The sequence below is a fragment of the Caenorhabditis remanei genome, chromosome III (assembly GCF_010183535.1).
Source record: "Caenorhabditis remanei strain PX506 chromosome III, whole genome shotgun sequence".
NCBI classification, from domain to species: domain Eukaryota; kingdom Metazoa; phylum Nematoda; class Chromadorea; order Rhabditida; family Rhabditidae; genus Caenorhabditis; species Caenorhabditis remanei.
This window is the reverse complement of record NC_071330.1, coordinates 12,630,072-12,655,710: the sequence shown is the minus strand read 5'-3', so window position 1 is coordinate 12,655,710 and position 25,639 is coordinate 12,630,072. Positions and strand designations below refer to the sequence as shown.

Sequence of the window (25,639 nt, the reverse complement as noted above, 5' to 3'; positions counted from 1 at the left end):
AGGTTCATATCCATTCAAGTTTTTGCGTCAGACTCCGCCCCCTTTTTCAGCTCCTCCCCTTTTTTCAGATGATCCGCTTGATATCAATATCAAGGCGGTTCTACAGTACCCCGCCTCCTCAATCAAAAATTCGAAATATCGGAGTGATCGCTCACGTCGATGCCGGCAAGACTACAGTAACCGAGCGGTTACTGTATCTATCGGGTGCGATTCAGAATCCGGGACACGTGGATAAGGGAACTACAGTAACCGATTATTTGGATATCGAAAGGGAGCGGGGGATTACGGTACAATCGGCGGCGGTGAATTTGGATTGGAATGGGCATCGAATTAATTTAATCGACACGCCTGGACACGTCGATTTTAGAGGTTCGATGGGGCGAGATTCATTGATGAGTTGTGTGCGATAGAGCGCACTTACAACATTTGTTCGATAGGGCGCATTTTCTGATTGCTCATTAGAGCGCATTTTCTATGCTCAAAATCTCAGTTTTACGTCATTTTTCGGGTTTTTTGGCTCTAAGCAGTGTTTTTGTGGCAAATGCGCTCCACTGATAATCCAATGCATTTTCTGCGATTTTTGATTCAAAAATCACTGAAATTGTACTAGATTATCAGTGGAGCGCGTTTAGTCACGCGTAGGCGGAAGCTATGCTCAAAATTAGTGCGATAGAGCGCACTTACATAATCGAAGAATGTTTGCGATAGAGAATTAACATTTGTTCGATAGGGCGCATTTCCTGATTGTTAATTAGAGCGCATTTAAAAAATTCAGTAGAGCATACTACCATAATCGCTAAAATGTTCGGTAGGGCGCGGTTTGTTAGGTTTACAAGCCTATTTAAAAAGCTGTTCGTTAAAGCGCATTTACAGCATTATCTAAACGTTTGGAGCGAATTCAATTTAAAAAAGTCTGGTGGAGCGGAGTTGCATTTTTGCTTGACATTTCCGTAGAGCACACTTTATGTTAGCTCAATAGAGCGAGCTTACATTCTTGTTCTGTAGAGCGCAATTACAAACTCATAGACTGTTGTTCGTTAGAGCGCACTTTCGTTCATTTGGACAATCCGATAGAGCGCGTTTGCATAGTCCAACAGAGCATCATTTCAGTGGAAGTAGAGCGATGTGTCCGTGTGCTCGACGGAATTGTCGTCGTGATCGATGGCTCCGCAGGTGTCCAACCACAAACCCTAACCGTCTGGGATCAAAGTTCGAAATTCAAACTTCCCGCCCATTTCTTCATCAACAAATTGGATAAAAAAGAGGCGAATTTCGACAAATCAATCGATTCGATTCAACAAAAACTCGGAATTCCGACGGTGAAAACAGTGATTCCTCTGGCAGATGGCACTGGAATTCTGGATATTCTCAATGGACGTCTTCTCAAGTATTCTGAATCTGAATCCTCCGATTGGTTGCCTTCTGAATCCCCACAACTTCTGGAGGCTCGTTCCGACTTGTGCTACACACTTTCCGACCATTCTCCCGAGTTTTTCACCCATTTTTTGGATGAAAACGATGGAAATCCGATGAAAATCTCGCCCGGATTCATTCAAACGACACTTCGAAATCTCACCGTTTCCTCTAAAATTGCTACAGTATCCTGTGGATCAGCCATTAGAAATTTGAATTGTGTCAGGCCGATTCTCGATTCGGTCGCCAACTTTTTCCCGTCTCCAGACATGAGAAATCGAGAATTTCAACGAGTTTTTGGAGACGATTTGGCCGGTTTAGTGTTCAAAGTGAGTAGTGCGGTGGAGCGCAGTTTCACAGTCTAGTAGAGCGCAGTTGCATCTTTGTTCGGTGGAGCGCACTTTGATCAAATCACAGTACGATAGTGGTGAAGCGAGGAGTCCATTAGAGCGCGTTTTCACAGTCTGTCTAATGGAGCGCGTTTGCAACATTAAGAGGTTGTATAGTGGAGCGCATTTTATTATTTGGTCAGAGCGTACTTACACAGGCATCCTCTAGTCCAGTAGATTTCATAGTTTGTTCGGTGGAGCGTACCTTCATATTTGGTCAAAACGCTGTAGCCACGAAAGCGGTGAAGCAAAGAGTCCAGTAGAGCGCGTTTGATGTGACATTCGGTGGAGCGCACTTATACCAAAAAACTAGTATTAATTTTTATTTCGGTAGAGCGTAGTTAATCAGTTCCATAGAGCACATTAGCTGCATTCAGAATATCAGTGCGATAGAGCGCACTTCCATCTCTTTTTTCCAGATAACCCATGACAAACGACGTGGCCAACTCTCTTATATCCGTATCTACACTGGCCGCCTCCAAAACAATTCATCGATATTCAACACGAGTCAAATGTCGTCTGAAGGACCGCTGAAAGTGTTCACTCCGTATGCGGATGAACTGAAATCAGTGGAATACGTGGATTGGGGAAATATTGCAGTCGTCGCGGGTCTTCAGAATACAGTAACCGGCGATACGGTAGTACAGAATGCCGGCAGTGCGGATAAGGCGTTTGAGGTAAGGAAATTTAACTCCCTATCGTTCATCCACGTTATGAACGCGCGATTTGGCTGTGCGGCAACTCAGTTTGCCAAGTGGTGTGCAAACGCGCTCCACTAGACTACTGGCTTCGTGGGAAAACATATGACCCTGTGCGAATCAGAAACGTTGTCACGCAAGTGCGCTCTACTGAATAAACCAAAGGGGAACAATTTTATTATAGTTTTCATGGAAAGAGTAACAAGTTTAGCTATAAAATTAGCATTTAAAATCAATATGCAGCTGCTGTACTCTCAGCCACTGTCTCCTTCTTTTTCTTCTTCTTCTTCTTCTCATCCGCACCGTCCTTCTTCTTTTCGTTAGTTTTGATATTCGCAGTACTTTCAGCCACATTCTCCTTTTTATTCTTTATCTTCTTATTATCATTATCCGTACTCGTTTTCTTCTCATTTGTCTTGATATTCACTGTACTTTCAGCCACTTCTTCTTTCTTTTTCTTCTTCTCATCGTTAACTTTGGGATTTGGAACATTTGCTTCCACTGACATGATATCTTTCTCGGCAGCCGCCGCCTTCTTCCGACGGAAATAGTACAAGGCGATTCCGACACAGAGGAGAATAACAACTCCGATCATGATACAGATCACTGCAGCATTACTACCACCTTCAGTAGTTGTTGAGGGTACTGTAGATGTAATTGTATTAGTAGTTGTTGTAATAGTTGTAGTTGTGCCCCTGAAAATATTATTGGTTTCGTCATGAAATAGTTGAATCTAGTAACGTTCCTAGTCAGTGTGAAGAAATGACGAAATCAGTTTAAACTTATAGTCATTTATACTATTCACGTCAACTAGTCGAAAGGAAATGATTATCGATGTAGTCATAATCATTTTAGAAATGACGAAAACGATAGTCGATTCTGCTGTTTCGCCGAAACTTTTAAAAAATAGTCGAAATAGTACAAACGTAAATAGCCGAAACGTGAGTATTCAGAGCAGAAAAAAATAAGAATTTTTAAAGAATTTTTGAATACAAACTCATTTTCTCAGTCATTTACGTTGTTTTGATAGTTGTTTTTTCATTTCCGATAGTCAAATTACGGCTCCGCGACAATTCGCAACTGCGACATTCCGCAACTGCGACATTTCGCAACTAGCCATTTCGCAACTGCGACATTCCGCAACTACGACATTTCGCAACCACGACGTTTCGCAACCACGGCGTTTCGCAACCACACCGCATTTGCATATTTAGGTCAGTTGAAAATGTTGAAACCGAATTGTCTGGGAACATATTTGAAAACATTAAATAGAAGAAAAAGTTATCTGACCCATTTTTAGACAAAACTAGGTTAAACTATTGCTAGTTCTATGGTTGCGAAACGTCGTAGTTGCGAAATGTCGCAGTTGCGAAATGAACAGTTGCGAAGTGTCGCAGTTGCGAAACCTACGTGAGTTGCGAAATGTCGCAGTTGCGGAATGTCGCAGTTGCGAATTGTCGCGGAGCCCGAATTACACTGTGTTTTTTAAATTATGATATTTTGATTATCATTTTACGTCATTAATCGCGTGACGAAAAATGACTAACTAATAATTAGGAACTCTAAAATCTAGTACCATGACAAATTGAGATCACGATGATGCTAGGACTACCTATGAAGACGCGATCTGTTGCTAACGGGATTACAACTTTTATCATTGCAATATAAGTTCGAAAGTTCACCGTTACGACTAGTTAGCAACAGAGCGCGTCTGCATACGTAGTCCTGGCATCATCGTGTTGAGATAACACTTACATGATTGAAGATGAAAATATCCAAGTTTTTTTTCTGAATTTTTGTGATTCTTGTTTCTGTCTCTATCTCTTTTATATTCCCACGTATTGAGATAATCAAACCAGTCTCTCGTGTCAGGCCGATCAACCGGACAGTTCGAGAGTCATGGTTACGGTGTATTTCACGTTTTGAGATTTATCCATAGGTGTAAGGAATCCTGGAGTTCGGAGCGTTTTTTTTGAAAAATTTCGAAGGGGAGAAAACATTTTGGTAGGTCGGAAAAATTGAGTTTTCGCAATTCTGTAGCTCTTAAAATATATTTTTTTCTTCCAGTAGGAATTCTGAAGACGTATGGATATGAATCATCAATTATATAAATACGCTAAGTGAGGTAACGAGACAAATTAAAAGCCTCGGACACTTACCGTAAATACTGTATTATAACGGCACCTGTAATAGAACGGCGCATGTATTATAACGGCGCCCAATCTATACTCAGAACTCAATAGTATGATTATACCAGTGTTTTTCTACTGGTTCTGATTAGAAGCAGCGTGATTAGTATCTTCTGGATCAGCAAATAAAGCATCCAAAAAGTTTTTCCGTTCAATTATTAATGAATTTCTGAAACCACAACATTTCTCTGGGAGGCAGTTGAAAAATATAACGGCATGCAGTTATAATACAGTACTTACGGTAACTTTAAGTTGGTAACAGAATATCAAGCAGTGGTTACTAGTGATTGAAGGTGGAGAACGTTGAGTTTGCCTTTTCTTCAATGATCCTTGTTTCTGTTTTATCGTTTTTATATTCCCACATATCAAGATAATCAAACCAGTCTCCCGGGTCAGGCCGAGGAACCGGACAGTTCGAAAATCATGGTTACAGTGTTTCACGTTTTTGGATTTATCAATTAGTAGCAAATCAGTGAAAATAAATTCTCATCCTCGCTCCGAGTAATCTCTATATTTCCAGACCCTAAAATCCCTGGACCACCAGGTTGACCTCCTACAAACAAAGACTTCTCATGAAGGTCGCGCCGTCGTTTTCTCTGGAATCGAGACTCCGGATGCTGTATTCTTTTGTTGCATTGAACCACCATCAAATCGACAACAGCAACAGTTCAATCGGGCACTCGAAGAGTTACAAAGAGAGGATCCATCGATGAAAATTCGATTTGATAGGGATACGGGACAGACGATTGTGGAGACTCAGGGAGAGTTGCATTTGGAGGCGATTAAGGATCGATTGAAGAGAAATTATAAATTGGATGTTTTCATTGGAAAGTTGCAGGTATGATGGCCTAGAAATCCAAAAATAATCCCAAATTCGGCCATTAAGTTAACATATTCAGATTCAGCCCGTCGAGAGCTTTCAGAAAAGTATAATAATGCCCATATTCGAAGCAAGTTGGGTCTCGCCACGAAAGTACTGTAAACCGGGTTACTGTAGTTTTCGTGGTGGGACCCAACTCGCTCCGAACTGGGGCATGATTATACTTTTCTGAAAGCTCTACTTGCGATGAATCCAATGCTATACGTTTCAAAAAAATTTGGGTGAATCTGACTGAGTTACAACACGAAACCTGTTTTGAAATAACTGCATTTTACAAAAACAACCGTATCTCCGACAGTTTTGCTTCAAAACTGATGATTCTTATTTATTCGAAATCAGCTCATTGAGACGATTAAAATGAGTATAATCATGACAGGGTTTGAAGCAAGTTGGGTCTCGCCACGAAGTACCTTAAACCGGGTTACTGTAGTTTTCGTGGTGGGACCCAACTTGCTCAGAATATGGGCATGATTATACTTTTCTGAAAGCTCTAGTCGAGCTGAATTCGAATATATATGAGTTTCGTGAGTTTTCTAGGTCGCCTACCGTGAAATGCTCACCGAAGAGCTCACCCACTCAGCTAAAGTGGAAGATGGACTCAGTGAGAAGAAACGACCGGAATTTGTGCAATTGACGATGCGACTGGAACCAACGAAAGCGCATGTCCCGTTTAAAAAGGTTTTTAAAAATTTTTCAATTTTTTATCCCTAAATTTCATTTCCAGATCGATCTAGACCTGCCACAAACTGCGAAACCCGTCCGACTCGATTGGCAAAAAGCGATCGCCGAGGGATGCTCGAATGCTCTTCAAAATGGCCCGTTGGCTTCGTATCCTGTTCATGTTCGTCGTCAAATTATTATATTTATTGGTTGTTTGATTTTCAGGCAGTCCGCGTGATCCTCACCGAGTGTGTCGTCAGTGGTGGGAAGATCAATCCGGCGCTTTGTAAGTTTGTGTCATTTGGAGGGAGAATAGTGGCCTAGAAATCCATAATTCGGCCGTCGAAATTGAAAAATTGGAAGGACAGCTTCCAAATGAGTATAAACATATCTAGATTTGGAAAACAGGAGTGCTGGCCTAGAAATCCAAAATTCGGCCATGAAACGTAGATAATTAAATTTAGTGTGAAAAGAGCTTTCAGAAAAGTATAATCATGACCTAGTTCAGAGAGAGTTGGGTCTCACCACGATAACTACAGTAATCCGATTTGATTGGGCATACTGTAGTTTTCATGGTGAGACCCACCTTGTTCAAAACATAGTCATGTTTATACTTTTCTGGAAGCTCTTGATGCACTGATTCTAACTGTATAAGATTCATGGCCTAGTTTTGGGTTTCTAGGCCACTGGGTATATTTGCTAGGCTATGAGCCAAAAATCTGAAATTTTTGTGAATTTTTCTGTTGAATTATACAATTTTAATCAAAAAACCTTCTTTGTCATCCCAAGTAGAGCTGTGCGAAAAATTTTCGGCGAGTTTTCAAAAAATTCGAAAACATTTTAGGAATTTTTACTGAAATTTTCAAAAATTAAATAACAAGTGATTTTTTCTACTCAAAAACAGGTTTCTAGGTGTCTGTCCTTGAAATACTACAGTTTTCATACAAATTCAAATGTTTTGTCTACGAAAATCCATTTTTAGACACGTTTTTAGACACTTTTTTTTTCGAATTTTTTGAGTTTTTTGACAAAAATTGTTGAGTTGAAGTTTTGGTGAGTAAAATTTTTTGGAAAATTTTTAGGAACAATTGCATAACACTGGTTTGGTTATGGTAATTTGACATTTTCAGTATCCGCATGTGCCCAAAAATGTGTCTCCGAATCGCTGAGCCGCGGTGAAATGGTGCTGACCGAGCCAGTAATGTCAATACAAATCGACGTTCGAAGTGACGAACCGACTCAACCGATACTCAATGAACTCATCAAACGAAGGGCTCAATTCGAACATTCTGACACGTTGGATTCCACAGAATACCGTAGGATTCAGGCGGTTCTTCCACTTTCTGAAACTGAGAATCTATCGAAAACAGTGAGGACATTGACGAGTGGATTCGGGGATATAAGTGTACAATTCAGTGGATATCAACAGGTTCCAGATCATGAAATGAATTCGATTCTGCAGCGGAGGAGCGAGGGATTTTAATGGTTTTTAGTTGTTTTTAGCTGTTTTAGGTTGTTTTCAGCTGTTAATAAAGTTTGTTATGATCTGTAATTCTTTCTAATGAGTTCTGAATTTCCCGAAATTGACGAATTCAGATTCAGTGCGTCGAGAGCTTTCAGAAAAGTATAATCATGCCCAAATTCGGTGCAGATTAGGCTCCACCACGAAAACTACAGTATCCGCCTTTAAATCGGGGGTACTGTAGTTTTCGCGGCGAGACCCAACTTGCACCGAATCGGGGGGGGGGGGGGGATTATACTTTTATGAAAGCTCTTGACTAGCTCAATATGCCGGTGGCCTAGTTTTGGAATTCTAGGCCGCCAATGTTTGTTGACACAAAATGCACCAAACTCTTCCGCTTATCAAACTCATTTGTCATGTTTCATCCGATTAAATAGGTCATTTTAATCGAATTAAAATTTTCGAAAAAGGTGTTGCCAACTCTCTCTAGAATAGATAACAATTTTTGGCAGACTCTATTTCGAAAAATGAAAAATCTATCTTTACTATTATTGATTGGTTTCCTTGGAACCATCACCGCGAACCTTTGCATTACGAAAACATTGAATTTCTGTCAATACGGATTCAATCAGAATCTGAATGTCAGCTCGACGGCTGATTGGACGAATCCGGGCACTTTGAACTTCATCGTTCGCTCGTATTACTTACAGGTGAGGGGCGGCCTAGAATTACAAAACTCGGCCATGAAACTTACATAGTTAGATTCAGTGTCAAAATAGCTTTCAGAAAAGTATAATCATGCCAGGGTTTGAAGCAAGTTGGCTCCCGCCACGAAAACTACAGTAACCCGGCTTACAGTGCTTTCGTGGCGAGGCTCAACTTGCTCATAATATAGGCGTGTTTATACTTTTCTGAAAGCTGACGAACTCGAAATTACTCATTTCGTCAGGATTGGACAAAATTTGAACGAGATATCTAATTCGGCTGAAAAACAAAATCTGTAGTAACTTCAACTTCAGTAATCCTAAAATATTTTTCTTTGTATTCAGCTCGTTCTTAGCTTTCAGAAAAGTATAAACACGCCCATATTCTGAGCAAGTTGGGTCTCGCCACGAATGTACTATAAACCGGGTTATTGTAGTTTTCGTGGCGAGACCCAACTTACTTCAAACCCTGGCATGATTATACTTTTCTGAAAGCCTTTTTCACGCTGATTTCAAAAATCAAACTCTCAATTCTCAATTTTCAAAACCCCAGGGAATAGACGGTCTCCTCGCCGTCTGCAACGCCCGTCAACAGTTCTCTCAATGCCTCGGTGACCAATATGATGCATGCATGTCCCCTCTCAATTTCATCGCCAGTGGAGAATCTCCATCTGATGCTCAGTCCTACGTTCAACTCTTCAAAACTATGGAATTCGATTGTAATGGAGGATTTATTCGTGAGTTGGTTTTCCTGGGGTACTGTAGTGTTCTACCATTTCCAGAATCCTCTCGAAACTGGCCATGCATCGCCACGATCCTCCAAGTGAAGGATGACAAGTTGAATGAGTGCCGTCAGCAGTATAATACGGACCTTCAGAAGGTAGATCAAACTTTTTTTCAATTAATCTGAATTTTCAGTATGTTGTAGAACAAAAAATGAGCTAAATTTTTGTAGTTGACCACTTTTAAATGGGAGTTTTTCTAAATTTCAAACAAATCCATCCAATCAACACCTCCTCAAACATCATTTCCAGTCCCCATCGGCCCTCTGCCAGGCGTCCGCCGACTACGAAACCTGTGTCCGTCGTCAATTCGGCACCACGTGTGGATCTGAAGTCTCGTGGTGGGCATGTGAAAGAACTCGTCGTGGATTATCGATTGATTCCGATTGCCCATCGGATACGTGCAGTTTGGTGGCTTCTGGAGCAGCGATGACGTCATCTGGAGACTTTAGAGACGAGAAAGCGTCTAAGTTGGTATTTGACATGCATTCGGATGTGATCGATGTGATTCATGAGATTTCCGAGAGACAAAAGAGAGAACAATAATTGTTTTTTTTTTCCTTCAAATTTTCAAATTTTAAAGGAAAATGATACTGTAAGAATGAAGATTTCTATTCACACGTGGCCTAGAATCCCAAATTTCGGCCACCGAACCCAAATATTTAAAGTCAGCTCTTTTTGACCTTTCAAATGAATATAATCACGATTAGATTTCAAAAATACTTTTCTTAACCTCCGTGGCCTAGAAATCCTCGGCCACCAAACTTATAGTTTAGATTCAGCTCCACGAGAGCTTTCAAAAAAGTATAATCATGCCCCCATTCGGTTTCAAATTTTTCATTTCAATTCCACACGTTTCATAAAAATTGGAGTAAATCTGGCCGAGTTATGACGCCAAACATTGTATGGTATAGCCGAATTTTACAAAATCTACCGTACCTCCGACAGTTTTATATCAAAATTGATGACACATATTTATTCTCAGCTCATTGAGACAATTAAAATGAGTATAATCATGCCCCGATTCGGTGCAAGTTGGGTCCCACCACGAAACTACGGTATGCGCCTTTAAACTGGGCTACTGTAGTTTTCGTGGTGAGACCCAACTGAAAGCAAACCCTGGCATGATTATACTTTTCTAAAAGCTCTCATCATGAAGAATTAGAATATTTGCATCATTCCACCAAAATAGATAGTTTCACTTGGCACAAAATATATGGATAGCTAGTAGAACACAAAATATATATGATCTCCATATAAATCAATAATTCCTGCTCCTCTTGATCTTCATATCATTGACACATGTCATGCAAGTCCGCGGGCGGTTCGGGTGGTCGAATGGGCACGATGTCTTGTTGCAAGTGGACTCGTAGCGACACATGTTGTGAGAGTAGATACATTCAGCGCCCGGGCAGAGAGGGAAGTTTCTGAAATTGAATTGGGGAGACTGTAATCGAATTCTTCATAAAGAGAGCTTTCAGAAAAGTATAATCATGCCCCAGTTTGGAGGTAGTTGGGCCCACGAAAACTACAGTAACCCAGTTTACAGTACTTTCGTGGCGAGACCCAACTTGATTCAAACCCTGGCATGATTATACATTTCTGAAAGGTCTTGACTTGCCGATTTCAATATTCTTTGAATGTTGTGATTTGGACTGATACTGACAAAGTTACAGTGCTTTTTGTTACAGACCAGTGGTGAGACCATGTTTAAACTCACTTGCACTTAACAGGTGGTCCATGTGGACACGCCCCAACACCTCTCAACGCAACTGGCACCGACCCATCTGTACAGCTGGTTCCATGTCGATACATTCGTTTTTTGACTGCCTCCTTTGTGATATGATCACTGAATTCATCCCAATCTGCACTCGACATCAGTTCTCCACTCTTTCCGAATGGCTCTTCACAGTATCCACAGATCACTGATTTCGGGGCGTGACGGTGTTTTGTGTGTGCGGCAAGACGCTCGACGGACACGGATTTCTGAAAAAAAGTAGAGATAGTAAATACGGTGGTATACTTCCTTGAGAAGTATTGGGTTTTCTAAAACTCATGAAAGTTATCTCGATTATTCTAATTAGAATCAAGAGGGTGGTACCGTTCTATTACAGTATTCGGCAGTAATTTGACTTGTTGGGAGAGCGGCAGCATACCAAGATTTTAAAGAATTTTACTCCAAATTTCTCAAATTTTGAAATCGAAAGATTATGGTAAGCGTTTCCAAAACTGACCCTCCTTACAAGGAAATGACCCGGAGTGAAACGCGAGATTCTCACAAAAAGATAAACCTGGTCTAGACAAAAACAAAACAATATGTTTTAGGTGCAACAACTCCGTTTTTAGAAAGTTGCACACACTTTTCATATTTGTTTGGTCAAGTCACTTGAGGCATTGTAACTTTGCTAATTTTGAACGGTTTCATAAGATTCAAAGTGAGATGAAAAGGTGAAATTGAGGGCTATAAATAAGCTACACTACTATTTTTTTTCCGATACACTACTATTTTCTATTTCAGTATAAAAGTTTCAATGCCACTTGCAATGCTGACACGAAGCTTTGGTCTATTACTAACAATGGAGAGGTTTTTGAGAATCAACCAGTTTTCTTCCATGACTGTGTTGAACGTTCTGGAGAATTAATAAGTTTGTTTCTTTTGTTCATATAAAATTGAAATAAATGTTTCATTCTTTTAAATGTTTCATGATACGATTCCCTCTTTTCTTTATTTTCCCATCTGCAATTCACTGCTGTTTAGTAGTGAAGACAGTTGCGCCACGTAAGTTTATTCTATTAGCCGGACACGCTTCTCACAACCGCGCTCTACCGAAACCGAAGAAAATTGTGCGCGAAATTTTGAGACTCCGAGAAAAATAGACATTTTTCAACGGCATTTCGGTGGAGCATAGTTGTAAGAACTGTGCAGGCAGAGCTAATATAGAAACTGGAAATATTGCAGCAAAATGTGAGTGTCCGTACTTGGCACTGGACAAATACAACACTCAATTTCACGAAGCTGATCAGGATTGGTACCAATATAGGCTTGCTGATGTTTTGCTTCTTCCTCCGAAAATCCAAGTTGATGATTGTACTATAATTGTCACGTGTTCACAGGAGGACTATCTGATGTGGGTTTTTGGTGGAGAGTGGAACTACGATGTAAGCACATCCAGAGATGATAGAATGCCTAAAAAGTTTCGGTTGCAGCTCGGCCACCAGCAGCTAAATGCTATTTGTCACTCCGCAAATCAAACATGGCTTATGGATTATAAGAGTGGATTTCTTAGATCGATTGAAAAAATAAACGCAGTTTGTTGGAAGGGTAAGCTCTAAATTGCACAGTTTCTTTTTACTAGATTTCAAACTTTCAGATATGCTAAGAAACTGTTCATGTCCAATTCATCAACTTAAAGGTGGACTAAACTCAACTCTGATATTTTCATAGAATAAGGTATGAGTACCGGTGAGTTCATTTTCATATCGAAAAAATTTTAAAAATCGGTCTGGAACCCGCTGAGAGCGATCGCCGGTGAGTTTGGGCATTTCGGTGGCTGGTGAAAATTGGCGGTATGGCTCAGAAATTCGAGTTCAGTCGTATGTTCATTTGTTCATTTCCGTGAGTTCATCTTCATATTTCAAGAATTTTTCAATTCGGTCCATTCCCCGCGGATAACGAGCGGAAAAACAGTTTGGGCATTTCTGTGGGCGTGGAACATTCTAGAACTTTTTCGAAAATGTTGTTTTTTTCGAGTTTTCTTCGTTTTTTCTAACATTTTTGTAATAATTCTATCAATTTTTGCCGTTTACTTTCGAAATCATTGAAAGAAAACAACAAAAATGACCGAAAATAGCGTTAAAATTTGAAAAATTCAACATGGCCGAAGTCGAATTTCTAGGCCACCGAAATGCCCAAACTCACCGGCGATCGCTCTCAGCGGGTTCCAGACCGATTTTTAAAATTTTTTCGACATGAAAATGAACTCACCGGTACTTATACATTATTCTATGAAAATATCAGAGTTGAGTTTAGTCCACCTTTAACACTTTCATGATACCCAATTATAAAACCGACAGAAAATATCCGCTTCACTATGAGTTATTAGAAGGGGTTGATATGTACAGACCTTATTTTGAGATGGAGTACTGTCCGGCGGAATTCGAATGCCCTGATAATATGAAGAAGGCTTTGGTTAGTGAACATCATTTTTATGAGGTAAGGTACTAATGAAGTACAGGAAAACTGATATCGTTTAGGGGGACTCTGAATTCCGTTGCGAGAAAGATGAAAACAAAGACAATTACACGCAGTGGAGAGAATGTATTCAATAGTTATAGATTGTTCGTTACATGTATCAATAGTGGTAATTTTGTCAATTGACGTTTTCTGCTGATCTTTTTGAATTTCAGACACTGACACTGTCAGACCTACTTTTGGATCAGACGCGTGTAACTGCATTCATGGTTTTCTTGAAGATCAAAAACCCGAAGATAACCACAAGAACTATAATATTCTAGTTGAGCTGATCAATGTAACATACAATTTTCTTGTAGTGGTGGTAAAAATGCTCAGACTGTGATAAATGGACAAACAGTCAGAGTAGAACGTCTGAATAAAAGTTTCAATGCCACTTGCAATGCTGACACAAAGCTCTGGTCTATTACGTACAATGGAGAGGTTTTCGAGAATCAACCAGTTTTCTACTATGATTGTACTGACGGTTTTTTTGGATGAATAAGTTTGACTTGTTTGTTTTCCATCATAAAATTGAAATAAAAACTTATACGCACTAAATATCATTCTTATATATATGTGGGGAGTCTGTCCATCAGTCCCAATATCAGCAAACTTTTGAGAAAGAAAGGCGGCCGGAATCCTATATGTGAAAGTGCCAGAATAGGATCCTACATGTGTGTGGTCTATGCTCCAAGGGGTACAATGTTCAAGGGGGCAAAGGGGACATTTACTCTTGGGGGTACATAGTTGATTCTCAAAATTGAACACATATAGGACATAACTCTGATTCTTTTCAGCAGCATATAAGCCACCGCGCGGTTCCAGGTGTGTTTTCCAGCGGGTCACCTGTGCAGGTAGTTGGCGTGCGGACCACATGCGGATTCAGTCTCATTTTTCGTCCGTATTTCGTCGCTGGCCAACTACCTGTGTGGCCATGCGGGAACATTTTTAAGAAGGTGAAGACGTAACTGAGGAGACGCCAGCCTGATGAACCGGGGCGGGGCAGCCAGGCTTGTGAACTATAATCGTTGATGCTCTCCTGTTCGAAACGTCAAAAGTTCATTCACTAACATTCATTCGTTTTGTCCAAGCATCAATTATTCTAATTTTCTGTATGAATGTTAATTACCTTATGAATGTGGTAATAACATTCCTATAAAAGCGAGAATCCCTCCAACAGTATTCAGTTAGTATTCGACCATGATACTTATCTTACTGTTCCTAGCATTCCCTACTGTAGTTGAAAATTGCCTCGTTGTGAAAACAGTGGAGCCACGTAAGTTGTACTTACTGAAATATATATAACCAACAAATAGAATAATTCCAGCAAAATGTGAATGTCAGTCATTGGCTCTGTCCACTTCAAATATTTTATCAATCATCGGGAACCATGAATTCTATAAATCTAATATATCCAAATATTCAATTCATGCTGCAAAGATTTCAACCGACGACTGTAATACACAGATGTATTGTGAAGGTGTATACAGTCTAGTGGTATTTGATGGCACCGAGAAATATCATGTGGTAAGGACATCCGGATGAACAGACACTCGAACAGAAAACATCTTTCAGTTTGGCGCCTACTCTGTTGATGGTCTTTGTGACCCATTCACTCAGAAATGGTTAGTCGATGATGGCTCTGCAACATTAACAACTTATGGAAAGATGCAAGGAGTCTGTGTTGATTATAGTGAGTTCATCGAGTAGAACCGACACACCTACTACTAACCAAAAATTTCTAGCCATCAAAGCCTACACATGTCCTTGTAGACTTTACACTGTGGATACTCAAAATGCAAGAGAGATGATCGGTCCAGATGACTCGTATGGGAGATTGTGGAGCAATGTGGAGTTGACTAGACCTACACTTCCCGATGAAGAGTGTCCAAGCACTTTCATTTGTCCAAAGAATACTGGCGGAGTTTTGATGGTTCCTTTTTATGCCAGGGAGGTTAGTTTTCATTTGAGTTATTGGACATTTCGATTTCTGACTTCTGGAGAGAGAGTTTCAAAATCGGGAAGAGTGTACACGAACGAAAGCGAATTCGCCGCTCTGCTAGTATACAGGGTGGCTAATTAGTATAAATAAATATACAACGTCACTAATTCTTTGATATTAGGTCAAAAACCGATTGAATTAGCAAAGAAACGCTATTAGTTGGAATATATACGTATTAGATTTAGTTTACGAAAGAAATTCGAAGTTGGATACTGTGGCTTTGTTACAGGCCCTCAGACGTCGAATGAAAAAATCGCTTGTGTGGCGCAGGTTATAGACGTCAACTTTGTCGCATATCTTCTAAAAGGCGATCTTGAGAGCAACGGCCGTGTTGTAGAAGAATCCTGTTGCTCTTCAAATATTCAAATACGATGAAACCTGTCGAATTGAGATTCGCCGACGAGGCAGGCCTAATGTCGTTGGACCAGAAGCCAGGAAAATAAGAGAAAGGACGATTTTTGTTGATTTTGAACTGTGTAACGTGGTCTAATGTAGTTGAGAGATGAAAAAGCGGCCACGTTGAGCTGTTCAGGGCAACAGAACACCTTTAAAAATCCAGTTCTGGTTGACCCCGAATTGTTTTTCGCACCTCTGTCAATGAAAATGAGCAGAGTTCTACCGTCAAAATTCACCCCGGCCCATACCATGGCACTTCAAGGAAAATGGCGGTCATGGGCCTAGCAAAGTTTTAGAGACCTTTTGTCAGCTTGTGACAACGATAGTTTCTCCTTTTGACGCTTGGAAAAAGGTGCAATAGTGAAAATCTTCTTCTCATCTGTCTAGATTACGCCCCAGACGCGCCGCACAGGCAATTTTGGCGTTTCACGTCTGAAGGCCTGTATCAAAGCCAAAGTATCCAACTTCGAATTCCTTTTGTAAATTAAATGTAATACGTATATTCCAACTATTAATAACGTTTCTTTGTTAATTCAATCGGGTTCCTCCGATTATCAACGGATTTGTAACCCCCAAGAGCGTTATAATTTTACTTTCAAGTTCTGTCATTCGGGAACTGCGCGAAAGAGTGGCGCGGAATCCCGAAATCTGTACTTCCAAAATACCTTCTCCGTATGTACGGAATTCGACACCCATCTAAACTCAGGATTCATGAATATGAGTATTCCAGTGTATTTTCTTGGTTTTGATTAGAAGCAGCGTGAATAGTAATCTCAGGCAAAATAGTACAAACGTAAAATTGCCGAAACGTGAGTATTCAGAGCAGAAAAAAGAAGAATTTCAACAAATTTTTAAACAAACTCGTTTTCTCAGTCATTTACATCGTTTTGATAATTTTTGTTTCATTTCGAATAGTCAAAATACACTGCATTTTTGCAATTTATGATATTCTGATTATCAATTTACGTTATTAATCGCGTGACGAGAAATGTGTAACTAATGATTAGGAACTCTATTCTTTTAGATTTTACGTTTCCTCTTCAGCTCTCGAGCGTCACTAATCCGTAATTCCGTAGCCATAGGGTCACCGGAAATGGCTTCGATTTGGAATACTCTAATGATAATGCGACCATTAGGGTTACTGTATGCTTTAGGCATCGTAGACACACTAGGGCTGTTAAAACAGGCGTTTTCGGGCGGCAATCGCCGGTTTCATTTCCGGCGATTGTCACCCACGCGCCGGTGTTTATTATTTTCTTTCATTTACAGTATATTTTCTACTCAAAAAAGCGGCGTTTGACGCCGGTTTGGAAATGAAAACCGGCGATGGAAGCAAGTTTTGGAAATAAACTTGCTTTTCATGCAATTAACGTGAAAATAAGCGGCGCCGGCTTGCCGGCGTTTGCCGCAAGTAACAGCCCTAAGACACACCCTCACAACACCTTTAATTTTCATGTTTGGGGCTCCGAAACGCTACACAACTGTTCTGTAAAGTTACAAAACGTCATGGTTACAAAATGACCGATTCCAGAATGAAAACTTCCAACTCACTTGCGGAACCAATGAATTCAACACACCCGAATGGACAATCACCGCACAACGTGACGGGCTCTCCTTCCCCTTTGAGTATATTTACATTTTCTGTGCGGACTACCGTAATACCATGAGTACTGTACATTACCACAATGTTGTTTTTTCCAGAAACCCTGGTTATCCCGCCTCCTTTTACACCAAAATGCAGCTGTCCCTCTTCGTTCTTGGATAGATTAGAGACTGTTGGTTATCACATCCAGAATGATCTAGTGTCTATGGTTATTAGTGATGATCGATGTGCATGGTCATTCGGATGCAGAAGAGGAGTTGCATTCAATGGACAGAATCGTCGGGTATAGTTCAATTTTTATCAAAAAGATTCAAAATGAGTTTTCAGAGCGATCGATTTGAAGCTGTTTGCCACGAAGATATTAAAAAATGGACAATTGTACAACAGAACAGTACTTTTGGAGAGGAACAAATATTTGAGAATCAAGATTTGTTCACTTTTGCATGTGCTACAAGTTATTGAATCATTTTAGAATAAGGAATGATTAAATGAATTAGTGTTCCGATATGCGAGACGATTCTCGCAATTCTCGCTGCTTCTCGCACTCGCATTACTTGCATTTTCTATTTTATTCTTGCGTGAATGCGAGAATATTTTCATTCTCGCAAATGCTCGCATATTTCTCGCCTTGCAAATGCTCGTTCGCGCACGTGATCGCATTTTCTAATGCTCGCGTGATGATCGCAAAAAATATTGCGAGACTCGCGAGTCTCGCAATCGTACGTGAACTACAGTACATTTCACTGTTTTCCTCTGTTTTTGATAATGAGAATCATAAAAAATAAAGGGAACTATGGGCGGAGTTATTTATTTTCTTCTCTTGGGGCGTCATGATGAGGTTATTGAAATGTTTGGCGGGCTGTCATGAGAACCCAGAACGCTAGAACAGAATGAACACTTTTTATGTAAGCGAGTACGTAGAATTCTATGAACAAATTTTCTATTTGCCTGAAGAACAAGTCAGAATGAAAATTGTAATGATACCTTGAACTTGAAAAAATGTTGCGATATCTAATCATATGAAATACAATAGGATGATCAATCCATCAAATTTTTTTTCAATTAATCTGAATTTTCAATATGTTGTAGATCAAAATATGGACTACATTTTTGTAGTTGGCCACTTTTAAATGGGTGCTTTTCCTCATTTTCTCACTTAGAGAGCCTATATCTCTTTTGGAAGGCTCCGCCCAAAAAATGATCAACTACAAAATTAACATATCTAAATTTCAAACAAATCCGTTACTGTAGTATCGTGGTGGGACCCAACTTCCTCCGAACTGTGCATGATTATACTTTTCTGAAAGCTCTCATCATGAGGAATTAGAATATCTGCATCATTCCATCAAAATAATTACATTCATTTGGCACAAAATATATGGATGGCTAGTAGGGAACACAAAATATATATGATTTCCAAATCCTGGCGTCCTCTGATAAATCAATAGTTCCTGCTCCTCTTGATTTTCATATCATTGACACATGTCATGCAAGTTCTCGGGCGGTTCGGATGGTCGAATGGACACGATGTCTTGTTGCAAGTGGACTCGTAGCGACACATGTTGTGAGAGTAGATACATTTGGCCCCCGGGCAGAGGGGAAAGTTTCTGGAATTAAATTGAGAAGGTTGTATTCGGATTCAGCGTGACGAGAGCTTTCAGAAAAGTATAATCATGCCCCAGTTCGGAGGTAGTTGGGTCCCACCACGAAAGCTACAGTAACCCTGTTTAAAGGCGCTTAGTTTCGCGGTGACACCGAATATGGGGATGATTATACTTTTCTGAATGCTCTCGTAGCGCTGATTCCGAACTTCTTTGAATCTTATGATTTGAACTAATACTGACAAAGTTACAGTGCTTTTTGTTACAGACCAGTGGTGAGACCCTGTTTACTCACTTGCACTTAACAGGGGGTCCATGTGGACACGCCCCAACGCCTCTCAACGCAACTGGCACCGACCCATCTGTACAGTTGGTTCCATGTCGATACATTCGTTTTTTGACTGCCTCCTTCGTGATATGATCACTGAATTCATCCCAATCTGCACTCGACATCAGTTCTCCACTCTTTCCGAATGGCTCCTCACAGTATCCACAGATCACTGATTTCGGGGCGTGACGGTGTTTTGTGTGTGCGGCAAGACGCTCGACGGAGACGGATTTCTGGAAAAAAGTAGAGACAGTAAATACGGTGGTATACTTCCTTGAGAAGTATTGGGTTTTCTAAAACTCATGAAGGTTCACTTTTCTTTTGTCTGCTAGCCTAGAAAAAAAGGGTGTGTCATTTTATTACTATTTTCGACGGAAATAATGATGGTAAGCCTTTCCAGAATTGACCCATCTTACAAGGAACAGAATGAAACTTGAGATTCTCAAGAACATTTTGATGTGAGATACACCGGACTGAGACAAAAACAGAACAATATGATTTAGGTGCAACAACTTCGTTTCCAGAAAGTTGCACACACTCAGGCATTGTGACTTTGCTAATTTTGAACGGTTTTTTAAGATTCAAAGTGGGATGAAAAGGTGAATTGTGGGCTACAAACAAGCTAACTGGACCAACTAACTGGTATCTTTATTGTAGATATCCCACTAATATTGCCAGGACTGTGATAAATGGAAAAATAGTCAAAGTAAATGTTCAATCCGATACACTATCCAACTATTTTTTATTTCAGAGTAAAAGTTTCAATGCCACTTGCAATGCTGACACAAAGCTTTGGTCTATTACTAACAATGAAGAGGTTTTTGAAAACCAACCAGTTTTCTTCCATGACTGTGTTGAACTTTAGGGAGGATGAATAAGTTTGCTTCTTTCGTTTATATAAAATTGAAATAAATTTTTCCTTCTGTATTCAATAAAAACTATAATCTTTCAGGTTATCATGTTCAAAAAATCAAACCACAAAGTGTTCGTTAATTCCTTTTGGTTCAAACATCAATTATTCTAATTCTCTGTATGAATACCATTAGAATCGTTCATAAAAGGAACCCTTCACAGTCCCATTATCATTCAAGTATCAGAAAATGATACGATTAATTCTTTTCTTCATTTTCCCATCTATAATTCACTGCTGTTTAGTGGTGAAGTCAGTGGAGCCACGTAAGTGTATTCAGCGGTACAAACACACACAAACTAGAAGTATTGCAGCAAAATGTGAGTGCCCGTACTTGGCACTGGACAAATATAACATTCAATCTCACAAAGCTGGTCAAAATTGGTACGAATCAAATCCTACTGATGTTTTGCTTCTTCCTCCAAAAATCCAAGTCGATGACTGTAGTATAACTGTTCAGTGTTCAGAGGAAGACTATTCGTTACGGATTTTCGGTGGAAAGCGGAACTACGATGTAAGCACATCCAGATATGTAAAACTACTTTAAAAATTTTGGTTGCAGCTAATGCTCTATGTGATTCCTCAAACCAAACATGGCTTTTGGATGATAATAGTGGATTTCTTGTCTCTGCTGAAAAAATAGACGCAGTTTGTTGGAAGGGTAAGTTATAGACTTTATAGTAATTCATTGCAAATGTTTCGAAAATTTTCAGATACTCGGCTATTTCCCGCAACAGTTACGCAGCATTCACAGCTTTTGCAACAGTTACGCGACAAGATTGCAACAGTTCCACAGCAATTAGGAAAAATCAGAACATATGCAACAGTTACACAGCTTTCACGTCACTGCGACTGATGGTTCCCTTGTTTTCGGGGCATGCACCAGTTGTGCAGCAATCTCACAACAGTCGCGCAGCAACTGTATATTCGCTCCAATGCAAATTGGACTTTGGCTGCATTTTTCAATTTTTTCCAATGATTATTTATTGTCTATTTGACAAGTTTTATCATTTTTCCGACTTATTTTTACTCTATTTTTTGAAAATATTATTTTTCAGAAGAAGAATGTGTCTGGATGGCAAAAACAAGTCAGAGAGAGCATCTGATCAACACAATTCGCATATTCGATAAAAAATGTGGACTTTTGAAGCGTTTTCAGCAAGAGATGATCTAAAAATGTGAGTTGTTTCCCAACCGAATTTCATTGAAATATTCTTTTTCAGTTCTAGAGTCGATCAGCTTGAGGCACCGGACGTCTACAGATATTAGGAACTTGGAAACTTCACCGACTGTCGGTCACCATGGAATTTCAATGACGTTTCTAAGTTTTTTGTTTTCGCTTTTATTTAAAAAAAATGTTATATTCTTAAAATAAATATTAATAGTTATTTCTGTTATTCTGTTCACAAATTAACTATACTTATTAGAAGCGAGAAGTAATGGGTGCATGCAGCACGCCGGCAGCACTGATGCAGCAACTGTGCAGCATTCATGCAACACTTGTGCGCCTCTGACGCAGCAGGCGAGCGGTTCACGAATGACTGCTGCGTTAGTAACTGTAGCGGAAAGTAGCCGAGTATCTGTTCATGTCCAATTCAAGAAGTTGACGAATTCCTTGTACCCGAGTATATCAATTTCTATCCGGTTTACCTTGACTATTTATTTCAGTTTGAACTATACAAACCTTCCTTTGAGATGGATTACTGTCCAACTGAAATCAGATGTCCTTAGAATATGCAAAAGGCTTTGATTAGTCAAGATGAATTTTTGGAGGTAAGGGATTAATGGGGAACATAAACATTGATAAGAGACAGTTGAAATTTCAAAGTGTTTTGCTAGAGTGCCGAAATCAAGTTTAGCGCTTATTTGTTGTATCTTTCCTCGCACCCCCGTGATTCGAAGAAAAAGTTACAGCTGAAGCACCACGTAGAGTCCAGGACAGCCTATGCAGACGCGCTCTATTGACAAGCGTTTGCGTCACGGTGATATTTCGAACTTAGTACATAGGTGGTGAATATTATAATTAAATTAAGTTGAAAAGTTCACCGTGACGCAAAGAGTGTACCATGCTTGTCAATAGAGCGCGTCTGCATAGGCTAGATCACGCCATTTTTTGTACAGAGTTGGTGTCAATTGGGGCTGCTAAAACAACGACGTGATCAGACCAAAGTCTAGCAAATCACACGTTTTTAACTAAATCTGAAACTAGGAAATCAATATGTTCCAAGATAGAACTTTTCAGTTTGTAAGATAATTAATGCGTAAACAAAAAACGTTGAAATTTCAACCGTCTTATATCGTCGTTTAGGGGGGCTCTAAATTCCGTTGCGAGAAGGATGACAAGGGTAGACCTATATGGGAAGTAGCTCGTGATGGAGAGGATAAAGTGCGGTTCAAAAGCTACTACTTGTATGCTACATGTATCAATCGTGGTAATTTCGTCATTTCACGTTTTCCGGTGATCTTTTCACTTCACAGACCTTGGCGGTGTGAAACCTCCTTCCGGAACAGGAGTGTGTTATTGCGATCATGCATTTCTAGATCCTGATTCACAAAATGGTGATAAACTCATGAACTTTGACACCAGAATCGAAGAACATTCTGAACGATGTGAATGGTATCTTTATTGTAGATATCCCACTAATATTGCCAGGACTGTGATAAATGGAAAAATAGTCAAAGTAAATGTTCAATCCGATACACTATCCAACTATTTTTTATTTCAGAGTAAAAGTTTCAATGCCACTTGCAATGCTGACACAAAGCTTTGGTCTATCACGAACAATGGAGAGGTTTTTGAAAACCAACCAGTTTTCTACCATGACTGTGTTGAACTTTAGGGAGGATGAATAAGTTTGCTTCTTTTGTTTTTATAAAATTGAAATAAATTTTTCCTACTGTAGTCAAAAAGATGTACGATCATTGAGGTTATCATGTTCAAAAAATCAAATCACAAAGTGTTCATTGATTCCTTTCGGTTCAAACATCAATTATTCTAATTTTCTGTATGAATACGATTAGAACTGTTCATAAAAGAAGCCTCTTCACAGTCACATCCTCAATCAAGTATCAGAAAATGATACGATTCCTTCTTTTTTTCATCTTCCCATCTGCAATTCATTGCTGTTTAGTGGTAAAGACAGTTGCGCCACGTAAGTTTATTCTACATAAACTAGAAGTTATTTACAAACTAGAAATATTCCAGCAAAATGCGAGTGTCCGTACGTGGCATTGGACAAATATAACATTCAATCTTATGCCAATGGTGACGAACTTTACGAGGAAGCACTACGACTCCGTCCAATTTATCCTCCAACAACTATAATTGATGATTGCTCGATATCAATCCGTTGTGAAAATGAGAGTCATAAACTCATGGTTTGGAGTACAAAAAATTATAATGTGAGGGGGGGGGGGGGGGGGGGGGAATCTAGAACTTCCACCAGTTCAATACAGTTTTCAAATTCAGTTCGGAACTTACTCAGCCGATGGTTTTTGTGATCCGTATACTCAAAAGTGGTCGATGGCTTACGGAGGAGAAATGAAAAGTTTGGATTACATACACGCGTTTTGTTATAACTGTGAGTTCTAAAATAACATAGATCTCTCTTAAAAACATTTCAGATCGCATAAGAAACAACTGTTCATGTTTAATGGAGCCAGTGAATACTCAATATGCACCCGAATTTCTGAACATATATCCGATATATGTGGAATCTCTGTACAAGTATGAATTGTACAGGCCGGTTTTCGAGTTGGATAAGTGTCCAACGATCATTGAATGTCATAAAGATAATCTGAAGATAGCTGTGATCAGCCCATATCATTCTTACGAGGTAACATCATTTAGAAAACTGACGAAAGAGTAATAAGAAATACAAATTCACGAGTGAACTTGCAGAACTTATTAGCTAAATAACGAGAAAACACACAAGAATGCAAAAGAAACGACCAATTTAACACACCAAAACAAAAAGCAGCGAGAACATGCTATAAATTAAAATTGCTAAAGAAGCAATCAATTTATTTCAAGCCAACTGGCTAAAAACCCACTAAAAACACAAGAAAACTATAAAAATGGACTAAAAACCAAAAGAGAGAGGTAAAATCTACTAACGAGACAAAAAACGAGCACCTAACGTGCCTCCGCCAGCGCCCAAGAGTCCCGAAATTCTGGCCCATAATCCAAGGGTACATCGAAAAAGGTACATCTATGAAAATGTTGATCATATGGTACATTGAATCAGATGGTACACTGAATCTTAGGGAACATCGAGGACCTATGATCATTGGGTACATCCATAGAGTTATCATAGAGTACATCGAGTCAGAATTTTTATAAAATTTCAGAAGTCTCACAGTATTCATCAATTTTTGGGTAAAGCTTTACAGATGGAGTTCAAGGAACATGTCACTGCTTTTTTCAGAGGGATTAAAATAATAAGATTTAGCATTTAAGAAGATGTTTGAATCAATTATGGAAGCTCCAATATGGCCATCTTGCAAATGGTTATAAAAATAGTTTTCATGTTATTTCATCCCTTTGAAAAAATCAGTAACATGCTAATTGAACTCCGTCGTAAAGCTTTTCCCAAAAATTGATGAAAGTTCTAAGACGTCTGAAATTTTTTGAAAATTCTGACTCGATGTACCCTATGATAATCCCATGGATGTACCCCTCGATGTACCCTAAGATTCAATGTACCCTATAATCAAGATGTACCCTTTTTCGATGTACCCTTAGATTATGGGCCCGAAATTCTCCTTTTCAAAAGTGAAATTAACAATATTAACGACGAGAAATGCGCGCGCGCCCGTAGGTCAACGCGGCACATAGTGACATACAGAGGTTAGTCTAGAAACTCAAGAGACTTTAAATAATTGTTTAGAAGAGCAGACGGTGCCAACCGTACAAAAGTTCTCAAAACTGTCGCAATATTTTGATACTCGAAAACACCGAAAAAAATCCTTCTTCTTCCCGTACAAAACTGTTCAAGGTAGGCTGGCCTAATTTCTCCTCTTCAGCTTGTCCCCAAATGCTAACAGTATGTTAATATACGATAAAGCCTACACTATCTATGCAAGAACGCTCTAAACAAACTATTCTCCTACAGAGCATCATCATGAATTTTCAGATGATAGAGCCAGAACTTCATTGTGAAACAGATGAATATGACAAACCAATATGGGCGGTAAAACCTGGTGGAGGACATGAAGAATTCAAAAGTTATACTTTGTTCTCAACTTGCGTCGACTACAGTAAGACTAAAACGCCTCCCGTCTAGATTTACACATATAAAACTCCAGATGTCCCTCCTAAACCCCCTCTCCCAACAGGCACATGCAACTGTCCTCATAGATTTGCTGAACAAATCCAGGGATCCCCAT

General features: G+C 39.6%; 9 protein-coding genes across 9 annotated transcripts; 6 read left to right on the top strand and 3 right to left on the bottom strand.

The window, feature by feature from the left end:
- Positions 1-68: 68 nt before the first annotated feature.
- GCK72_011057 (uncharacterized protein) lies at positions 69-7,712 on the top strand (the record flags this gene model as incomplete). The annotated part of the gene is made up of 8 exons (XM_003092501.2): positions 69-369; positions 1,111-1,742; positions 2,222-2,479; positions 5,210-5,527; positions 6,107-6,247; positions 6,294-6,410; positions 6,455-6,515; positions 7,360-7,712. The coding sequence occupies 8 exons, from the start codon at positions 69-71 to the stop codon at positions 7,710-7,712; spliced, it is 2,181 nt and encodes a 726-aa protein (XP_003092549.2).
- On the bottom strand, positions 2,733-3,095 carry GCK72_011058 (uncharacterized protein; the record flags this gene model as incomplete). Its single annotated transcript, XM_053728189.1, has 1 exon — positions 2,733-3,095. One exon carries the CDS (start codon positions 3,093-3,095, stop codon positions 2,733-2,735), a length of 363 nt encoding a protein of 120 aa, XP_053587766.1.
- Positions 7,713-8,218: 506 nt separating the features above from the next.
- Positions 8,219-9,723, top strand: GCK72_011056 (uncharacterized protein; the record flags this gene model as incomplete). The annotated part of the gene is made up of 4 exons (XM_053728188.1): positions 8,219-8,401; positions 8,949-9,132; positions 9,178-9,275; positions 9,430-9,723. 4 exons carry the CDS (start codon positions 8,219-8,221, stop codon positions 9,721-9,723), a joined length of 759 nt encoding a protein of 252 aa, XP_053587765.1.
- Positions 9,724-10,438: 715 nt separating this feature from the next.
- On the bottom strand, positions 10,439-11,791 carry GCK72_011055 (uncharacterized protein; the record flags this gene model as incomplete). The annotated part of the gene is made up of 3 exons (XM_053728187.1): positions 10,439-10,604; positions 10,898-11,163; positions 11,753-11,791. 3 exons carry the CDS (start codon positions 11,789-11,791, stop codon positions 10,439-10,441), a joined length of 471 nt encoding a protein of 156 aa, XP_053587764.1.
- Positions 11,792-11,880: 89 nt separating this feature from the next.
- Positions 11,881-12,622, top strand: GCK72_011054 (uncharacterized protein; the record flags this gene model as incomplete). Its single annotated transcript, XM_053728186.1, has 4 exons — positions 11,881-11,956; positions 12,137-12,336; positions 12,385-12,499; positions 12,549-12,622. The coding sequence occupies 4 exons, from the start codon at positions 11,881-11,883 to the stop codon at positions 12,620-12,622; spliced, it is 465 nt and encodes a 154-aa protein (XP_053587763.1).
- Positions 12,623-14,611: 1,989 nt separating this feature from the next.
- GCK72_011053 (uncharacterized protein) lies at positions 14,612-17,874 on the top strand (the record flags this gene model as incomplete). Its single annotated transcript, XM_053728185.1, has 6 exons — positions 14,612-14,687; positions 14,739-14,938; positions 14,987-15,104; positions 15,157-15,365; positions 17,603-17,695; positions 17,740-17,874. 6 exons carry the CDS (start codon positions 14,612-14,614, stop codon positions 17,872-17,874), a joined length of 831 nt encoding a protein of 276 aa, XP_053587762.1.
- A 979-nt stretch (positions 17,875-18,853) lies between these two features.
- GCK72_011052 (uncharacterized protein) lies at positions 18,854-20,188 on the bottom strand (the record flags this gene model as incomplete). Its single annotated transcript, XM_053728184.1, has 3 exons — positions 18,854-19,019; positions 19,309-19,574; positions 20,150-20,188. 3 exons carry the CDS (start codon positions 20,186-20,188, stop codon positions 18,854-18,856), a joined length of 471 nt encoding a protein of 156 aa, XP_053587761.1.
- A 253-nt stretch (positions 20,189-20,441) lies between these two features.
- GCK72_011051 (uncharacterized protein) lies at positions 20,442-23,091 on the top strand (the record flags this gene model as incomplete). Its single annotated transcript, XM_053728183.1, has 5 exons — positions 20,442-20,517; positions 20,566-20,765; positions 22,560-22,683; positions 22,730-22,932; positions 22,978-23,091. The coding sequence occupies 5 exons, from the start codon at positions 20,442-20,444 to the stop codon at positions 23,089-23,091; spliced, it is 717 nt and encodes a 238-aa protein (XP_053587760.1).
- Positions 23,092-23,327: 236 nt separating this feature from the next.
- Positions 23,328-25,536, top strand: GCK72_011050 (uncharacterized protein; the record flags this gene model as incomplete). Its single annotated transcript, XM_003092495.2, has 5 exons — positions 23,328-23,403; positions 23,457-23,653; positions 23,721-23,832; positions 23,876-24,087; positions 25,387-25,536. 5 exons carry the CDS (start codon positions 23,328-23,330, stop codon positions 25,534-25,536), a joined length of 747 nt encoding a protein of 248 aa, XP_003092543.2.
- Between the last annotated feature and the right edge of the window lie 103 nt (positions 25,537-25,639).